We start from the raw sequence: 13,836 nt of genomic DNA on the forward strand, positions 1-13,836 counted from the left end.
AGGCATTCGACTGTGTGGATCATAACAAACTATGGATAACACTGCGAAGAATGGGAATTCCAGTACACTTAATTGTGCTCATGAAGAACCTTTACATAGATCAAGAGGCAGTTGTTCAGACAGAACAAGGGGATACTGATTGGTTTAAAGTCAGGAAAGGTGTGCGTCAGGGTTGTATTCTTTCACCATACCTATTTAATCTGTATGCTGAACAAATAATCTGAGAAGCTGGACTATATGAAGAAGAACGGGGCATCAGGATTGGAGGAAGACTCATTAACAACCTGCATTACGCAGATGATACAACCTTGCTCGCTGAAAGTGAAGAGGACTTGAAGCACTTACTAATGAAGACCAAAGACCACAGCCTTCAGTATGGATTGCACCTCAACATAAAGAAAACAAAAATTCTCACAACTGGACCAATGAGCAACATCATGATAAACGGAGAAAAGATTGAAGTTGTCAAGGGTTTCATTTTGCTTGGATCCACAATCAACAGCCATGGAAGCAGCAGTTAAGAAATCAAAAGACGCATTGCATTGGGTAAATCTGCTGCAAAGGACCTCTTCAGAGTGTTGAAGAGCAAAGATGTCACCCTGAAGACTAAGGTGTGCCTGACCCAAGCCGTGGTATTTTCAATCACATCATATGCATGTGAAAGCTGGACAGTGAATAAGGAAGACCGAAGAAGAGTTGACGCCTTTGAATTGTGGTGTTGGCGAAGAATATTGAATATACCATGGACTGCCAAAAGAACGAACAAATCTGTCTTGGAAGAAGTGCGGCCAGAATGCTCCTTAGAGGCAAGGATGGCGAGACTGCGTCTTACATACATTGGACATGTTGTCAGGAGGGATCAGTCCCTGGAGAAGGACGTCATGCTTGGCAGAGTACAGAGTCAGAGGAAAAGAGGAAGACCCTCAACGAGGTGGATTGCCACAGTGGCTGCAACAATGAGCTCAAGCATAATAGTGATTGTAAGGATGGCGCAGGACCGGGCGGTGTTTCGTTCTGTTGTGCATAGGGTTGCTATGAGTAGGAACCGACTCAATGGCACCTATCAACAACAACAATGGTCAGGTCCTAGAGTACATGGGGTGGCCTTGAGTCATGAGGGCAACCAACAAGAACCTTCTTAAAGGGACAGTAACCACTGAGGTCCAGCCAATTACTGCCATGCAGGGCTTTCAGTTTTTAAGAGGAAGTCTGAAATCTGGGTTTCATACAATCCTCAACCCCCCATTATGAAATGATGGGTCAAAACACCATAAGGGCCAAACAATTCCCTACCAGAGGGCCGCTAGTTGGCAAGATCAAGATCAGAGGGGAAGAACAAAATCTCATTACTGGTAGATTGAATTTATATTTTATCTGGTAGACAATGGAAAACAATAGGTTTTGGAGCAACAGAGGGATCTTCTTTAAGACAATTTATGGCTGCTCCTGGGATGGAGTGGAGAAGGAACCTCAGGCAGACTCTACGAGGCTCTTGCAATTGTACACTCAAATGGAATAGAAATGGAAGAAAAGTACAAAAGATGTTAGGAAGCAAGAATTCACAAGATGTGACTGGCCATAGAAGGAGGGAGATCGGAATCACCCACGCTGTGAGTTTTTCCAGGGTGCCTTTTTCCCTGACCAACTGGAAGAGAGGGAATCAATTTTCTTTGGGTCTCACATCTAATATGCACTTCCTCTAATCATTCTAGGAGCCCTGGGGGCACAGTGGTTAAGACCTCAGCTGCTCACCAAAAGGTCAGCAGTCTCGATCCACCAGCCACTCCTTGGAAACCCTATGGGGCAGTTCTTCTCTGTCCTATAGGGTCGCTATGAGTAGAAACTGACTCGAGGGCAACAGGTTTAGTTGTGTTTTTTTTTTTTTTTCTTTTGGTTTCTAATCATCCTTTTCCCTTAATAAATACTTCTGTTCCAGCTTCATTCATCCCACAAAAAAAGATCATTTAGGTTGCATTTTGCTAAGTGCCTGCTTAAGAGTGAAATTTACAGTCATTCCTTTTGGGGGAAAAAAAAAACACAGACAAAATATTTTACAATATCTATAATAAATGCAAATGAATCAATACAAACAGAACTTGGCTTTAGCAAACTGTACATACATAAATACTTTTTTTTTTTTACTATAACGTTAAATTTTTTCTCACATAAAGCCTTCCACGATATTATTTATTACATCTGGTTTTTCTTAATACCTTTAAAAATAGTGCCTTGGAGATTTACAGCTTGTGCTTCAAAAGGAAAAAGGTTAGAACATCATGCCCAAAGGGAAAACAAGGTAAAAAGGAAGCTGCCAAAGAAGCTCTTAAAAACAGTATGTTACAAGTTTCTAAAATCTCTTTAGCACTGCTTGGTTGGTAGATTGTATGATACTGACATGGCGCCCAGAGAGGACTGTTTATTGAGTGGATGGAGCTTTCACGCTGAGAAAGCTGCCCAGCCGGCCTGGTGAACTCCTTGGCTATACAGAGAAATGGACCAAAGACTCAGAATTCCCGTGCCTGGTGAACGTTGGAGGTCCTTAGTCACTCTCTTCAGTGCCAAGGCTTGGAGATTTAAGTGAAATTTCTTTCAAAGCTTCTGTCATCTGTCTGCTTTCAAAGCTTCTGTCATCTGTCTGCTCTCCTCCTGTCATTGTTTATCACTGAAGCCGAGAATTGCACACGTGGGACATGGAGGAGGGCTAAAGCTGCCACACGGAGGGCGTTCGCCACGATGAAGGTGCTCTCCCTGAGAGCCTGGGATTGCTTTCAGCTATACCCTCCTTTTGCTACCAGCACTTCCGCAGATGGCATCTGCTTGGCTCAGAGTGGAGGAGGCCCATTTGTGTATCTGAGCATGGGGTGGAAGGATCGGGCAAAGTTGTTGGAGAGGGCACAACTGTAGTCTTCCTCTGACATTGGGACAAGGCAAGCGAGCCCGATGAGGAGCAGCAGGAGAAGCTGGAGGGGGAGAGCTGCTCGGAGGACCCGGAGCAGGAAGGCTCGGCCGGACCGAGCTGGCTGAGGCTCAGAAAGGGAGGAATCGGAGCCACCTTTTGTGGACCTGAGAGAAGAATCAACACAAACAACTCAAACATGGGATGAGCGCTGCTTTTTGCTTCTGCACCTTCCTGGAAGCTACAGGGCCATGCCCAACTTGGCAGGTAACGTCAGCAGTAGGCCTAGGCCATTTCCCCACCACCAACCTAAGGGTTGTCTGGAAACTACACTGACAAAAAATAAACATTTAGTCAGTCAACTAAAGGTACTAATTGAGGTACAAATTCCACTCATTTTACCCCTTAATTTGGTAAAACACTTTCCACCAACAAGGATAACTGCTCTACTCAAATTTTACCAGAAGAAATTAAGTGGATCCAGGATAATTAAAATGTTTCATTTTTGGTTTAAAAATATCAGGAGCACTGTTAGGCAGTTAGTTGCTGTCAAAATCATATAAACGATACACAGAGCCATCCTGGGTATACCAAAACCCACGCAACAAGTATAAAAACAGCCCTGGTCATTTTGCACAGACCCAGGAAAGCCCAATTAGTCATTTTGCACAGACCCAGGAAAGCCCGATTAATCTTAGAGTATATACCCTGGTTTCATTTTGCACTGATTCAGCAGCTGGCCCTGACATTATTAAGTTCCAAAGCAGTATGAATAAGGAAGGACAAGTCAGTCTACAGAGCCCAAGTCTTAAATGACGTAGCTTCTCTGATGATCCTATCACTAGCTCTGCGACTCTGAGAAACCTATACAACTTTTCTGAGCAGGATGGATGGTCATCTCAAAGACCGCTTCCACATTCAAAGTTCCAATTTTCCTAACCCACTTTTGTCTTCCTTTTAAGCAGTGTATTAGTGATTAAGCATGAATTTCAGAATTCATAAGAAAGACAGCCTAGGAAATAATTGAACGTGGAAGTGGGTTCTGGGTTGAGTAACATTTATTGGTCACCAATGGAAAGAATAAAGAAACATTCATTACGACAGGCAATCTGTATGTACACACACATGCACACATCCAACAGTGCAGGAGCAAACAGAAAAGATGAAAGAAGGAGACACATGCCTCCACACGTAGGATGAATTCCCTAGTGGTTTTAGTATCACTAACGGGTAGGGGTAAGAACATTGAACGAGGAGAAACACGAAGATATAAAAACTGTATTGGTAGCTCTGTATGTTTTGCTAGTAAGGAAACAGTATGTTTCTAGCTCTCTTATTAGCTATTAATTTCTGAAGACAGATTAGAGTGGTATCAGTGTGGGATAAGGATGGCACCAGAGAAAATAACTGTTAAAAAAAAAAAAAAACTGATATAATTCCCTATAAAAGAGAACAAAGGGACTACTCAAAGCTCTTTTATTAAATCAGTAAAGAAGGATAGGGGACAGCCTGGCCCTGTGGAGGCCCCAGAAGCCATGCATCACACTGGGTTTCTTGCCTGGTTCTTGTAGTGTGACAATAGAACAAATCACTGACTGGATTCGAACCTGGTTCTTGTCAGAAGTCCACTACCAGCAGCTGACTGACCTTGAACAACTTACTTCACCTTTTTGTGCTATCCTCTTCTCTCAAATTACACTAGATATTCTTCCAACTCAGGAGGTCCATGTTTTATACACTGTATGTCTTTTACTAAGGAGCCCCAGTGGTGCAGTGGTTAAGTGCTTTGCTATTAACTGAAAGGTTGGTGGTTCAAACCCACCCACAGGCTCTGTGGGAGAAAGACCTGGAGATCAGCTCCTGTAAAGATTATAACCTAGAAAACCTTATGGGGTAGTTCTACTCTGTTTTATAAGGTCGCTATGAGTCAGGATCCACTCGACGGCACCCAAAAACAACAGTAATGTTTTCTATTAATTGGCCAGTGTAGTCTCCCAACTGAGAGGCCGCAAGAGTTCAATCACCATCTAGTGGTCAGACTGATTAACTGCCCGAATGCTAAGACCAATGAGTTATTCCTAACGAGCTGAGTAGGAAAAATGACATGTTTTGTGGAAATATAGTAGAGCATCTAATACATCTCCTAATTTTGTAGGTACATTAATATGCTCTCCTGCTAACGAAAAGGTTGGAGGTTTGAGTCTACCCAGAGCCGCCTTGGAAGAAAGGCCCGGCAATCTAATTCTGAAAAAGCAGCCACTAAAAACCCCACGGAGCATAGCTGTTCTCTGACACACATAAGGTCATCATGAGTCAGAATCAAATCACTGGCAATTGAGTTATAGCTCAGGGTACTTAACATTTACTCCTCTAACTGCTAGACGACACACTAAATGTTTACCTTGGGCTCTCTCATATAATCCCCACAACAGTCCCTCTGAGGTGTGTACATATTATCTTAATTTTACGGATGATGAAAAGGAAGCTCAGAGAAGTAATTTGCTCAAATTTACACAGCTAGCAAGTGGCAGAGTTCAGATTTTAACTCCCAGAATCTGCTCTATAGATAAGGCAAGTGACTTGCCCCAAATGAACTGAAGAGATCTAGCAGGAACTCTGGGTTCCAAAGTCCCTGACTGCTGCATTCTCTCCTATGCAATCCTTTGTTGGTTGGCCACATGAGTGAAAGTTCCTATTATGTCACAGGTATCTCACAACAGAAACCAAGAAGAGACCACTCATATCCTAAAATATCTGGAATTGAATGAATTGAATGATTTCCTCATGCCTAAAGTAAATGCCTCCAATTATAAAGTCTCACAATATTACATCAAGTTAACGGATAGGCATGAGGCAGTTGTATAATCTTGGGCAAGGAAATTAGACTCTCTGGCCTTTGGTTTTCTCATTTGCAAAGATGGCGGGTGCATTGACATCCTAAAATCTTTTCCACTCTGATGGTTTATGATTCAATGGCTTGCCTTGCAATGTCTTGAGAGGAATGGGAGTAGCTACCCATGAACTCTGGGCTGAATTTTTCTTCAATATATCCTACTTTATTGACTTGCAAATATGCCCTGGCAAACAACACTCCCTGTCTGTAGCTGGATGAGTTATAATAGAAGGACCAAAGAGAGCTCCAAGTGTCCTCATTATTAAATATTTAAATAAAATGAGGGAGATTTCTAACTGACTCATTTTCTTTAGGAGACATTTAATACAATTTGACTGATAAGAGTTGAATAGCCCAATTGTCAATTATTAGCTTCCCTGAGCTCTTAGGTAAAAGATCAAGCTCAAAACAGGGGCTTCATGTTGACTAGTCCACTCGTGAGAAGAACTAGAAAGGTCACCATTTTGGAATACAGATTCATAAGATGCAGAGTTCACTGAAGGACATGGCACATTTAACAGCATCAGAGCATTCCTTATTAAAATTTAATTAGTGTGTGATTTCTAATGTTGAAGAATGCCAACCTAGGGAGAACACACAGTGCTTAGTGACCTTCCATGCAGTTGACTGCTCTTGAAAATGCCCAGTTTATCAACTGAGAAAAAATGCCCGCCTCCTGGAGCAACTACCAAGACTTCAATGTGCCCAAGGTTACCTCTTCCTCACGATGAACCTCTTCTAGAACTTTTAGTACCAACAGGTTAATGATACCACAGTAAAAGCAGACTTTTACTATTTATTGACTTTAAAATCACCAAAGTTTCAAGAGCTTTGGGAAATTGCGCAAGAGAAAGAACAAAGGTGCTGTGTTGACTAGTTACTCACCCCTCTCCTCTTGCCTTGCTCCATAAATAGATGTCAGTTTAGATTGTGTCTATATAGGAAAAATTAAATGTGTCAACTTATTCAAGGATTTTAATCAATGGTGGTATTCTGGATAATTCTGTTCAGAAAAAAAATGTGTTTGTTCTCCACCTCTACAGAGAATATAATTTATTTTCTATATTCTCTTATATTTATATTATTATTTTTCTTGGTCCCCTCTGTCCTTCAAATTTCTGTATAAATAAATGAAAACAGGGAACCCACGGTAGAGAAGGGGACTGTTGACACATTGTGGGGTTGGCAACCAATGTTGCAAAAAAATTTGTGTATTAACTGTTTAATGAGAAACTAATTTGCTCTTTAAACTTTCACCTACAGCACAATAAAAAAGAAAAATTTTGTGTAAATAATTGCCCTGAGGTTGTTTCATCTCACGTCCAAACGCATGGAGTTGTGAGGGAAGGAGAATGGGAGGGGAAGAAGCAGGACACAACAATATACCACAGAAAGAATGACAGCAGAGAAGTGAGGAGTCTGAATACAGTATATAGAGAGTGTGGCTCACCCAAAATTTTACACAATCAGAGAAAATAAAATGAGCTAATTCTGTGCATACATCATTTAAACCCACGGGATAAGAAACTTTCCATTAATTGGGTTCCTGTTAGATAACACTGGCAGTACAGTAACAGGAATTTATTATAACAACAAAATAGCTATTGGTCCAGGAGAACATCTCCATTGTCCATGGCCTGAGTGCTGCTCTTGTGCAAATGGTCTCTGAAACCCAATGTGTTTCCTGGATACATGATTCAGAAAACAAGTTTCTAGACCCAATTTAAGACTCCAAACCAAACCAAACCCGCTGTCATCGAGTCGATTCCGACTCATAGTGACCCTGTGGGACAGAGTAGAACTGCCCAACAGAGTTTCCAAGGAGCACCTGGTGGATTCAAACTGCCGACCTTTTGGTTAGCAGCAGTAGGACTTAACCACTACACCACCAGGGTTTCCAAGACTCCAGTTACCTCTTATTCCAAACCGAACATTTTGACTGGTTCTAAACCACCTCATACAGCTTGTGGAGGCCCAATCCCTGGAACTGTGGTTTGAAACATCTGACCCAAAACAGCAGCCCCTGGGTGATGCCTGGCTGCTAAGCGAAAGGTTGGAGGTTTGCGTTCATCCAAAGGTACCTCGGAAGAAAGGCTTAGTGATCCACCCCGAAGAACTGCCACTGACACCCCCGGGGAGCACAGCTCTACTCTGACACACCTGCAGCTGCCCTGAGCTGGAACTGACTTGACGGCAGCTGGTACTGGACCAATACTCCCCGGGAGAGTGAAGCGGTTAACAAGCTCGGACCCGCTCAGGTGAGACCTGGCTTCAAATTCTAAATTTGGGGAAAGTTACTTTAATCCCAGTGTCCTTACCTACAAAATAGGGATTATAGCCAAGACATGAGGTTGTTATGAAGGTTAAATGAGATAACATGTAAACAGTTAGCATGATGCTCAGGATACATTAAATGCTAAATGAATGTCAGGAACTTAGTATGATCAGTATTACTAGAGCAAGGGTGTGCTGACTCAGTCCCCAGGGGCTTGGCTGGATTCAGCCCTTTCTTCTACAGAAACACCCTTGGATTTCCCAAAGGGCCTGCCTGGTTTGCTAAGAATGCCTACCTCAAAACAGCAGAGAAGAAACCCATGGGAGCTTTACCCTAAAGCTGCCCTCAGAGCGCCAGGCAGCCTGCTGGAGAGGACGGAATGCTTTATGCCGAGACTCTTGAATGCTTGGAATAAATAGATCCTCAGGGTGGAGTCTGTCAGAAAAGACTCAACAACAAATTCCACAAGATACTGAACAGTGTTTTACAGCAAGGCCCCCGTGTATAGGCCAAAAAAAAAAAAAAAGAAAGAAAGAAAGAAAGAAACCCACTACACTTGCTTAAATATATTTGGATATTTTGATCTGAATTTTAAAATGAGTTCTCCCCCCCGCCCCCATTTCAGTACTGCAGCCAATCATTTGCCACCTCCCATTTCTTCTTAGTTCTCCTGTAGAAGGTGCTGAGACCAAGGGCGTCTGAGGCAATTTTGCATTTCACAATGCTAAGCTTCAGAAGGAAACCCTGGTGGCATAGTGGTTAAGTGCTACGGCTGCTAACCCAAAGGTTGGCAGTTCGAATCCACCAGGTGCTCCTTGGAAACTCTATGGGGTCGCTATGAGTCAGGATCGACTTGATGGCAATGGGTTTTTTCAGGTAAGCTTCAGGATGAAGTCATCCAGTCACTCCATCCAGACCACAGAGCAATTATTCCTTTGCCCTTGTTAGAAATTGGAGTGAAGTTTTGCAGTGGTGTCACTAGGGGGATGTGGGGGGGGGGCAGTGCAGACCACACCGGGTGACACAGTCGGAAGGAGTGACACCAAAACGACTGTCTATAAAAATATCCCTGTAGTTAGTTATAACAACAAAAACATTTTTTGTATGCCTAGTTTACATGTACCAATATACCTACAAGGCTAAAAACCCTATGCTAATGTACTCTTTGAACCTTCTAATGTGCTCAGGTCAGAGCTGTCATTATTACCCCATTACAATGATGCTTTGAATCACGTGGTTTTGTCTGCACATGCTACAAGCACACTGTTGTTTTTGTTGTTGCTGGTGTTTTTATAGGGGCAGGTATTGTCAAATTCTCTGGTGTTTTAGCTACAATATTCTGGTAGTTAGTATCTGTTAACCTGTATCAATAACTTTTTTGAGAACAAAGTTGTAATTACAGGAAAAGGAGTGATAAACGGGAATTACGATTTACAAGTAACATTAGTACAAAAAACATTACTAAGGGTTGTATACAGATTGGTATGGGAGGAGGTCCAAGGTGGAGGGTGACACCATGAGTTACCACATTGGGTGACAACCTTAGTGATGCCACTGAAATCTTGCCATTTGTCAACTGCGAGTAAGCTACAGCAGAGTTTTGAAGAGTTACGGGTTAGAAAATTTTAAGTCACGAGTAGGAAAAAGTACCAGCAGGACCCTCATCAGCATTGCTTCAAAAAGCATGCTTCTAAAATATGTTTAATCTCAAACAAAAAAAATATGAATACAGTTATTGCGAATGAATGTATGCACAGATTTTTTCAAATGCTGGGGAGCTCCTTGGAGAGTCAGGAATCTCTGGTTCTGACCCGCTGCCAATCTTTTAATGGCAAGGGCCACGTTGTAGTAGTAATTTTGTAGACCCAGGGCCTAAGCATAGTGGATGCTCAGTAAATTTTGGCATCCATCCATATGTATGTCTAGGGTATTATGTAAGACAACATAGAACAGTTACCGTAAAACCCAACTGAAATATATAGCAGACAAGCCATTGATATTATCAGCACCTGGCTTTAAACAACAAAACACACAGACAACCTCTGCCTTCAAACTAATACCCACTTTCTTTCTACTCAGCGTCCTTTGCCTCTCTGGAAGAATACATGTTTACAATTTTTCTGTTGCAAACTGCTGGGGTTAACACTGTAAACTTGTTATTTGCACTTCTACAACAATCTTTCAAATTTGCTGGACCAGTGCAAGATCAAACTGAAGGTACTCTCCAGTCTCAACGTAAAGGAACGCCCTGACAGCCCGTATTGTGGGTAGAGTTAATTCTTTCCCAGGAGACTTTGCATTTCATTGTCTGCGTTGGGTGCACCCCAAACCAAGGTGCCGAGGAGTTAAGAAGTCCATGCATGTTCAACCACAACCCATCTGCCAAGGCGTTGGATGACAGTTTGCCACTTAAGTGAAGCGTGTTTGTATTCCATGCTCTCCCGAGTAGCAAACTGGGTAGTGCGCTGTATGATCAGAAAGGTGTTAATAAACAGTGCTGGACAGAGCAGAGCTGAAAGGAGTCTGTGCGTGTCACAGCGAGAATGTGGCTGCCCCAGCCGCAAAGCCCTGTTAGAGACAGTTCGAAACACTCGCCGCCCTAAGAAACGATTCCTTTGAGATTCTGAGATCTCAGATTTCGTCTGCCTGAAAGAATCACGGGAGCAGACCAATATTTCTGAGTATACTTATGTGGCAGAAATCAGCTTCCAACACTAGGAACCAAAGGGTGGTTGCTCTTGGTGTTGTATAATAACACAAGGGCTTTTTCCCTTTCTCATTACCATCATTTGTCTTGACTAAAGAACTGACCTCTATATCATAAAGGGAATGTTATGGGGATAACCCTTGTCTCTGTTCATGGCACAACAGCAATTTGTGGGGAGAAAATGGAATATATAATACGGGGACCTGTCCACAGTAAGTGAATATCTGTTTTTTTTGTTGTTTTATAATAGGGGGCTAAGAAAATACAAAGCACACAGGAACGTCCATCATTAGCTTCAAAAGTCCCTGTGAAGTTTCCTTCACTCATATTTTATTACTGATATTTTTTCATGGACAAAAAGAAAAACACACTGTCTTCAAATCAAACCAAATGGAAAAAAAAAATTCATAAAAGGAGATTTAAAACCAGAAAGCACATGAAAAATATGTTCTGCATGACTTCAGCTGAGTGAGAATGACCACATAAAATAGCCAGTCCAGTTTAGCACACAGCTGGGGAACTGAACAGATGACTCAGGGGTTGTTTACAGTCCTAGGCACCCTCACCTCCCCACCCTCCTTCCAGGAATCCTACTTCCTGTTCAGTGGTGATAAACTTCCCCAGGGACAAACTACTTCAGCAGTGGTGAACAGCTTGGGATTACGAGAGTTAAAAATCAGCTGTGAGGACAGAGTATTCTCACTTGAGGGAAGTTGTCTGGAGACACAGGAGCTGATTAGTGGAAGAGAAAAGGAACGCAGACATCACACAGACAAGGCAAAGCGCTGGTAGCTGTGGAGATGAGGGGGGCTGGAGGCAGGGCCCTCAGGTGGGGCTGGGCAGGGCACTGGGCTTGTTCCCAGAGCGCAAGAGCTTGCTGAGTGTCAGGAAGGTGAGCGCCTGGGTGTGCTGGCTGAGAGAAGTTTTAGGGTAAGCAGAAGAGAGAGGTGCTTATAAGTTTTAAATGAAGACAACCGAATTCGGACTTGTCATTTTGAGAATCCAAAACCCACAATCTGGATAAAACAGGAAAATAAAATAAATAAATAAATGAAAGCTGGGGATGTTGGTATATTTTATTCAGATGTGTGGGTTCTGTGAATGGTAAAATAATTCATAGATCTATGACCTGTCTTATGGTAAAATCTAGAAATAAAGAGGATGATAAAAGTCTGCCATGAATCAAATGATGGTGTGTGCAGTTGTATGGAATCCTTATGTACACCCAGAATACCATTGGATGAGACGTACCAGTTGGCCTTTGTCGAGTTAAACAAAAATTTGGTGGGGTCCAAATAATTTCTGGTCTGAGAATTTGACAAGTCCTTTCCAGCTTATTAGGAAAGGGTGTGGATTAAAATGAATCATTTCTTAATGACCCAGAGGCAGACCAGAGACAGGCCTACCTAGATCATGGGCAATTTTCATCATCCTCTTGGAATCTAGAACAGTGTGGAAACCAGGAGAATAAGGTACCTGCTCTGTGGACTGTTGACAGAGGGTCCAGGCTGGGAGAGACTACATTTGCCTCGTGGCTGTTTGCAATGAACAGGGGGTAAAGAAAGAAGAATGTTCAGTCCAGGCAAATAAAGACAAGCTATTGATGAAAATTAAACTAAAAGTGCAGCAAAAGAAAAATAAATCAAATGGAGTGATCATCAGTATCTGCGACTTAAGGAAACTGGCTTTTCTTTTGTTGAAGAAATAAAATAAGTTTCGATGGATATTATCGGTCATTGAAGAAATATAAAGCGTGGTGTTGGAGTCCACACCACAGCAAGTATTTTTTTTTCCAATTTTTCTTGGAAGAAACATAAATGACTTTACTCAAGGATCTCTGCATATTTACTTAGAATAATTATAAAATTCACTATACCATACCATATATTTTAAAGAGTCTTTACATTTTTTTTTCCATTTTCTAGAGCACTGAAGCATTTTAAAGATTCTTGGTAGACGAAAAATAATGACAGTCATCTGTGGTTGTTCTCTGCAGCATGATCAAGATCCAATGAGTTAATACCCCAATTATATACAGGCTAAAATTTCCCTCAAAAAGCCAGTATTCCTTCACATTCTTGAACTAGGATCTATAGGAAACTAGTGAATGTAGTTAAAAAAAAAAAAAAAAAACCAAAAACAATCCTAAGAAAGACAATAACATTTATCAGCATAGAACTTAAGTGTTTATGACAAAAAAGGGCAAACGAAATCAATACTCCTAAAAAATAAGGAAAATGGAATGATAATAAAAATGAATATAATCATGAAGCAGGACAAGAAAATAAATAAAACAAAACAAAAACAAGCTTCTAACTACACAGAGAAATCAAGGTATAGAGGGTAGCAGGGGCCAAATTTGTCCTTTTGTCTTCGTTGTGTTCCAGTGGGGCAGCTCCCACCATAGGTCTCAAGTGGACTTGACTTGTTGAACCACTAGGGGCAGCAGTACCACTGAAAACTTTGAGGACTCCACTCAGGAGCATCTTTGCTTGACAGTCAACAGAACTACTTGTTTTACATGTACCAGAGTGGTCTCAGAAGACAATCATGCATAGGTTCACCTCTGGGAGGAGAAACACTCCATGAAGTGGTATGCTACACTCTAGATGAACATGGTGGTTGGTGGTGGTTTGAAGGAAGCAGCCACCAGAGGGACAAATGAGCACCATTCTAAAACAATCAGAATAATTGGTCTCCCTGCATACCAACCACACTTTGAGCCCTGGCTTTTTTTTGATAAACACAGAGCCACTCTTTTCTGTTCCTAAGTGCATGCAGGGAGGGCACAAGGAAGGGCTGAGGAAGCAGTGCTACACTCTCTGACACCCTCTTCTGTGCGGGAGCTCCTGTTTTGTGGGGGTGAGTCTATGGGCCCTGAGGTAAGCACCAATGATGTCATTCCCCAGTCCCAGTGCCCCCTTCCCTGGGCCAATTCAAAAGGACCAGTGGAAAGTTACCATTCTCTGTCGGTTTGGGGTGCTCCTTCCAGATGTAGGACTCATGGATCCTGAGGTGTCAAGTTCATCAGCAGAAGACCAGGATGACAAATCCTATGTGGGACA

The 13,836-nt window shown here is 42.2% G+C and overlaps 1 protein-coding gene across 18 annotated transcripts in view; it reads right to left on the reverse strand.

The window, feature by feature from the left end:
- Positions 1–2,087: 2,087 nt before the first annotated feature.
- Positions 2,088–13,836, reverse strand: part of SYNE1 (spectrin repeat containing nuclear envelope protein 1) — a 558,323-nt gene continuing 546,574 nt past the window's right edge. For 13 of the 18 annotated variants that reach the window (XM_049903893.1, XM_049903931.1, XM_049903918.1 and 10 more), the window contains 3 exons: positions 13,732–13,824; positions 12,248–12,306; positions 2,092–3,063 (listed from right to left, as the gene is read on the reverse strand). In XM_049903893.1, coding sequence (XP_049759850.1) covers positions 2,823–3,063; positions 12,248–12,306; positions 13,732–13,824 — 393 coding nt within the window. In that variant the 3' untranslated portion in view covers positions 2,092–2,822. Of the gene's footprint in view, positions 3,064–12,247; positions 12,307–13,731; positions 13,825–13,836 lie in introns of all 18 variants that reach the window. The other 5 variants (XM_049903961.1, XM_049903971.1, XM_049903979.1 and 2 more) reach the window with 3 other exon arrangements.

This window comes from Elephas maximus, chromosome 1 (assembly GCF_024166365.1).
Source record: "Elephas maximus indicus isolate mEleMax1 chromosome 1, mEleMax1 primary haplotype, whole genome shotgun sequence".
In the NCBI taxonomy this organism is placed as follows: domain Eukaryota; kingdom Metazoa; phylum Chordata; class Mammalia; order Proboscidea; family Elephantidae; genus Elephas; species Elephas maximus.